This window comes from Pristiophorus japonicus, chromosome 11 (genome assembly GCF_044704955.1).
Source record: "Pristiophorus japonicus isolate sPriJap1 chromosome 11, sPriJap1.hap1, whole genome shotgun sequence".
NCBI classification, from domain to species: domain Eukaryota; kingdom Metazoa; phylum Chordata; class Chondrichthyes; family Pristiophoridae; genus Pristiophorus; species Pristiophorus japonicus.
Window position 1 is genome coordinate 213,155,012 of NC_091987.1, and position 6,098 is coordinate 213,161,109.

General features: G+C 48.6%; 1 protein-coding gene across 1 annotated transcript; it reads left to right on the top strand.

Moving 5' to 3' along the window:
• The first annotated feature begins 1,512 nt into the window (after positions 1-1,512).
• On the top strand, positions 1,513-5,711 carry scn2b (sodium channel, voltage-gated, type II, beta). Its single transcript, XM_070893152.1, has 3 exons — positions 1,513-1,671; positions 3,715-3,925; positions 5,512-5,711. Exons 1-3 carry the CDS (start codon positions 1,522-1,524, stop codon positions 5,709-5,711), a joined length of 561 nt encoding a protein of 186 aa, XP_070749253.1. The 5' UTR covers positions 1,513-1,521.
• The last annotated feature ends 387 nt before the right edge of the window (positions 5,712-6,098 follow it).

Here is a 6,098-nt window from a genome sequence, read left to right on the forward strand (position 1 = left end):
TGGATTTTTTTTTTCTGGAGCCTCAAAGCACAGCAGTATGCAAATAGAGCTGTAAAGGGTGAAGGCACAGCTGCAACATGACAGAAGCACTGAAGCTGGTGCGGTTTGGGCAACTGAGAAAGTTGCATCATCAGGGCTGCTTATCAATTGGGAGGTCTGTTAGCGGGACCCTTCTTAAGCAGGGTTGTCTCACCAACAGGACCCTTGTGAAGAAGTTGGTCTCGCGAAGCCTCTCCTCTTTTTATGTTAAGAAGCTCCTTAAAACCTTACCTCGGTTACCAAGATTTTGGTCTCCTGTCCTAATAATCTCCTGGTGTGACTCGCTGTCAAATCTTCTTTGATAATCGCTCCTGTGGAGCGCCTCGGGACGTTTAACTACATTAAAGGTGCTATATAAATGCACAGTTGTTTTGCCCTTGCCAAGGAGACCACCATTGAACAGGGCATGCCAGCTATTGTAAAGAGGGAGGTGCTCCATCAGACCACCCTGTAAAGGGGGTCTATCATCCCCGGTGGTGTTGACATGCTGATTAATTGTTTGGGGGTACATGGTGAGAGGGTGAGCTGTGTTGTTGTTAGACTCCGTTCCCCCCAATGGTACAGTCCTGGGCTGTATGCAGCATGGTGGCCTGGGGTTTGGGGTCACATTTTAAGACTTGGTTTAATTGAGATACTTCAATGTTTGCAATTCCAAAAGGCACCACATTTGATCAGCCATGATCTCATTGAATAGCGGAGTAGGCTCGAGGGGCCGAATGGCCTTCTCCTGCTCCTAATTCTCATGTTCTTATGAAAGGAAATCCATACCTCACCATTATCCGGAGCCTAATGGAATTGAACTAAAAAAAATCCTCGTGTACGAAGATTCAAAAAGCTCAAAACCTACATGCTCCGTAAGATTCCTGAGAAGCAGCTTACACAGCTGGCTGGCTGCAAAATATTTCTAATATATATTTGGCCTTCAAATCCCTTTCTCAGGGCTGGGAAAACTATTTCTTTTTCTACTCAGTTCCTGGGATGTGGGAGTCGCTGGCAAGTGTGTGTACATTAGGCAAGGTCAACATTAGACTGGACCACGATGCCCCCTTGTCCAAATAGCCATTGTTGGGACTCACACTTCAGATGTGGACGTCGCTGGCAAGGCCGGCATTTATTGCCCATCCCCAATCGCCCCTTGAGAAGGTGGTGGTGAGCCTCCTTCTTGAACTGCTGCAGTCCGTGTGGTGAAGGTGCTCCCACAGTGCTGTTAGGGAGGGAGTTCCAGGATTGTGACCCAGCGACGATGAAGGAACGGCCGATATATTTCCAAGTCAGAGTGGTGTGTGACTTGGAGGGGAACGTGGAGGTGGTGGTGTTCCCATGCGCCTGCTGCCCTTGTCCTTCTAGGTGGTAGAGGTCGCGGGTTTGGGAGGTGCTGTCGAAGACTTTACTCTCCAGTTGTGAAATAGACCAGACATTTTCAATCCTTTGGTTCCTGATCGTTTGTTTCCCCCACTTCCTTTAGTCCACCTTGGGTCTACGATGGACGTTATGGTTTCACCCTCCGTCATCACGCTGAATGGGACATCGGCCAAACTGACCTGCACCTTCAACTCATGCTATGATGTCAATGCCAAGAAGATCTCCTTAAACTGGACCTATCAGGAATGTGACAACTGCACAGAAGATCAGGTAAGGATTTTGCTTTCTTTGCTTCATTATTTGATTGGAAGGCAATATGTGTCATTGGAAAAATGTTTCCTTGCAAACTACCGCCCAATCTCCAACCTTCCTTTCCTCTCCAAGGTCCTTGAATGTGTTTGAGCCTCCCAAATCCATGTCCATCTTTCCCGCAACTCCGTGTGTGAATCTCTCCAATCAGGTGTCCACTCCTGCCACAACACTGAAACGGCCCTAATCAAAGTCACAAATGGCATACTATGTGACAATGATCATGGTAAATTATACCTCTGCATCCTTCTCGACCTGTTTGCAGCCTTTGACATGGTTGAGCACACCGTCCTCCTCCAACTCCTCTCCTCCGTCATCCAGCTGGGTGGGAATGCACTCGCCTGGTTCAACTCCTACCTATCCAATTATAGCCAGAGAATATCCTGCAATTGTTTCTCTTCCCGCCCCTGCACTGTTAACTCTGGTGCCCCTCAAGGATCTATCTTTGGCCACCCTCCCCTCCTATTTCTCAACTGTATGCTGTCCCTCGGTGACATCATCCCAAAGCACATCTCAAAGTTCCACATGTACGCTGGCAATTCCCAGCTCGACCTCACCACCCCTGCTCTCAATTGCTCCTCTGTCTCTGATTTGTCACACTGCTTGTCCGACATCCAGTCCAGAATGAGACAAAATTTCCTCCAATTAAACATTGGAAAAATAAGAAATAGGAGCAGGAGTTGGCCATTCGGCCTCTGGAGCCTGCTCCACCAAGAAAGAGCGAAGCCATTGTTTCAGCTCCCGCCACAATCTCTGTCCCCCAGCCACAGATTTCATCCCCTTTCCTGCCCACTGTCTGAGGCTGAAACAGACTGTTCGCAACCTCGGCGCCCCAATTATTCCCGAACCACATATCCTCTCCATCACAAACACCATCTCCTTCGCCTCCATAATATCGCCGGTCTCCGCTCCTGCTTCAGCTCATCTGCTGCTGAAATTCTCCTCCATGCCTTATTTTCCCTCCTGCCTTGCCCCTAAGCTCTGGAATTCCCTCCCTAAACCTCTGTACCGCTCGAATATTCTCTCCTCCTTTAAGACACTCCTTAAAACCTCTTTGACCCAGCTTTTGGATATATGTCCTAATATCTCCTACATTACAACAGTGACTACACTTCAAAAAGTACTTCATTGGCTGTAAAGATGTCCAGTGGTCATGAAAGGCGCTATATAAATCCAAGTCTTTCTTTCTTTGGCTTGGGATATTTTTGCTATGATAAATCACTAATTATTGTTGTTGACTGGGAGCAATATGTTGAGTGCAGACTGTTTAAACTATAGCGTGATGGGAGGCATAATATAGAGGAAAGGCACCTTGTGCAGTAAGACAAAATGAGAGGTGCCATGCTCTTAGCTACAGAATGTGATTGGTAGATCCCAGGACAGATTTCTAACTTCTCTCTCAGTAACAACAACTTGCTTTTATATCGCGCCTTTAATATAGTAAAATGTCCCAGGAGTGATTATGAAACAAAATTTGACATTGAACCACATAAGGAGATATTAGTACAGGTGGACAAATGCTTGGTCAGAGGTAGACTTTAAGGAGCATCTTAAAAGAAGAGAGAGAGGCGGAGAGGTTAAGGGAGAGAATTTCAGAGCTCGGGGCCCAGGCAGCTGAAGGTACGGCCACCAATGGTGGAGCGATGGAAATCAGGGGATGCGCAAGAGGCCAGAATTGGAGAAGCGCAGAGATATCGGAGGATTGTAGGTCTGGAGTAGGTGACAGAGATAGGGAGGGGTGAAGCCATGGAGGGACTTGTGAAGAAGGATGAGAATTTTCAAATCGAGGCGTTGCTGGACTGAGAGCCAATGTAGGTCAGCGAGCAGGGGGAATGATGGGGGAGCGGGAGTTGGTGCGAGTTGGGTTACGGACGGTAAAGTTTTGGATGAGTTCAGCCAGAGATGTTGGGTTGGAAATAGACTTTCAGAGGCGAGGAATCAACGAGTTTAACAAACTGGCACCTCCCACACACACATTTACCTTTTCTCCTTTTTTTCCCCTAGTTTTTCCAATTCCGGCACAAAGTCATCATCCCCAGAACGGAACGCTTTTGGGGCAGGGTGGAGTGGTCAGGGAACCTCATAAAGAACGATGTCTCTGTCACTATTCACGACATCCAGTTCAGTGATGAAGGCTTTTACAACTGTTATGTCTTAAACCCCCCTGACAGGCACAAAGGGTTGGGAACAATCTATCTAAGCGTGGTCACAGAAGGTATTGTAAAATAATGTTGCTGTTGTCTCGATCCCTCCATCCTCAGTTCTTCGAAATGTCTGTCCCTTTCCCCATCTTCGATCTTTCATTGCGCGTTCTCTCTGTTTTTTGCGACTTCTCTTTTGTGTCCTGGTGTAGATGTTTCCCCCACTGACTAACCATTTGTCTAAGCCATATTTTGGATTTTGTTCCATTTTTGAATTTGTTTAACAGCTTTTGAAGCGGCAAAGATAATTCGGGTAAACCTGAACACCTTGCTTGACAAGGAGTGAGTAATTATTGTCCTTCCATGAAGAAGTGCAGGTGAAGTTTGGCAGGAAGACGAGACAATCACCTCTGTGATCTGAGCCTACATCTCTCTTCAGCTGATGGGGTGGTGGCCTCTTCTATTTGATGACTGCAAGTTGAAATGGGTTTCATTCATGCTTTTGTCTCCTTCAGAGTCAACTATTCCAATTTCTCTTGGCCGACCTCCCATCTTCCACCCTCCGTAAAGTTCAGCCCATCCAAGCCTCTGGTGACCCGTGTCCTAACTCGCACCCATCACCCATCACCACCTGTGCGCGCTGATTTACATCGGCTCCCAGCCCGACAATGCCTCCAATTTAAAATTCTCATCCTTGCGTTTATATCCCTTCATGGCCTCGCCCCTCCCTATCTCTGTAATCACCTCCAGCCCCACAACCCACCGAGATCTCTGCGCTCCTCCAATTCTGGCCTCTTGAGCATCCTCAATTTTAATCACTCCACTATTGGCGGCCGTGCCTTCAGCTGCCTGGGCCCTAAGCTCTGGAATTCCCTCCCTAAACCTCTCTCTCCTCCTTTAAGATGCTCCTTAAACCCTACCTCCGTCACCTGTCCTAATATCTCCTTATGGGCTCGGTGTCGCATTCTGTATGATAACGTTCCTGTGAAGCACCTTGGGACTTTTTACTACATTAAAGGTGCTATATAAATGTTTGTTGTTGTATGGCGCCAGTCTCAACCCAGTTTCTGGTCGGTCTAGTCCACAGCATGCAAAAGACTACAATTTGGCACAAATTAGCACGGTTAGGGACCATTGTGATGGAATGCCCAGCCGACATACGCTGGGCACAGAATCCCCACAAAATAAGAAATAGAAGCAGGAGTCGGCCATTTGGCCCCTCGATCCTGCTCCGCCATTCATCATCATAGGCAGTCCCTCGAAATCGAGGAAGGTTGGTTCCACTCTCAAAGTGAGTTCTCAGGTGACTGAATGGTCCAATCCTGGAATTACAGTCTCTGTCACAGGTGGGACAGACAGTGGTTGGAGGAAAGGGTGGGTGGGGAGTCTGGTTTGCCGCACGCTCCTTCCGCAGCCTGCGCTTGTTTTCCGCATGCTCTCGGCGACGAGACTGGAGGTGCTCAGCGTCCTCCCGGATCATGGCTGATCATGGCCTCAACTCTACTTCCCTATTTAAATGTTTAATAGAATGCCGATTGTTCCTATGTTAATTTTTCCCAGCAAAAGTATGCAGTTAGCAAGAGACTCCCTGCGTAACTGAAGTAGACTATTCCTCAGTGTAAGATAGACTGTTGCGCTACATGTGATGTTTCTCTTTCAGTGGCCACTGAACGTGACTCCACGGTCGCAGTGATCATTGGTGCTTCTGTCGGCGGGTTTCTGGCCGTCACCATTCTGGTTCTAGTGGTCGTAAAGTGTGTGCAGAGGAAAAAGAAACAGGAGCAGCAATCTGAAGATCAGAAAACCGAAGAGGAAGGGAAAACAGACGGAGAAGGGAATCAGGAGGAAGACGAAAAGTAAGGAACTCTGTCACACCCAGCTATAAGTCATGGTGATGGCCGTGGCTCAGTGGGTAGCACACTCGCCTCTGAGTGAGAAGGTTGTGAGTTCAAGTCCCACTCCAGGGACTTGAGCGCATAAATCCAGGCTGACAATCCAGTGCAGCGCTGAGGGAGCGCTGCACTGTCGGAGGGGCAGTGCTGAGGGAGCGCTGCACTGTCGGAGGGGCAGTGCTGAGGGAGCGCTGCACTGTCAGAGGAGCAGTACTGAGGGAGCGCCACACTGTCGGGGGGCAGTACTGAGGGAGTGCTGCACTGTCGGGGGGCAGTACTGAGGGAGCGCTGCACTGTCAGAGGGGCAGTACTGAGGGAGCGCTGCACTGTCAGAGGGGCAATGCTGAGGGAGTGC

Bases quoted from the DNA above. Each gene is read 5' to 3' on its own strand.
- scn2b (XM_070893152.1), top strand. From the start codon at position 1,522: ATGGACGTTATGGTTTCACCCTCCGTCATCACGCTGAATGGGACATCG. The intron at 1,672-3,714 runs GTAAGGATTTTG...TTTTTCCCCTAG, and splicing joins ACAACTGCACAGAAGATCAG to TTTTTCCAATTCCGGCACAA. The intron at 3,926-5,511 runs GTATTGTAAAAT...TTTCTCTTTCAG, and splicing joins TCTAAGCGTGGTCACAGAAG to TGGCCACTGAACGTGACTCC.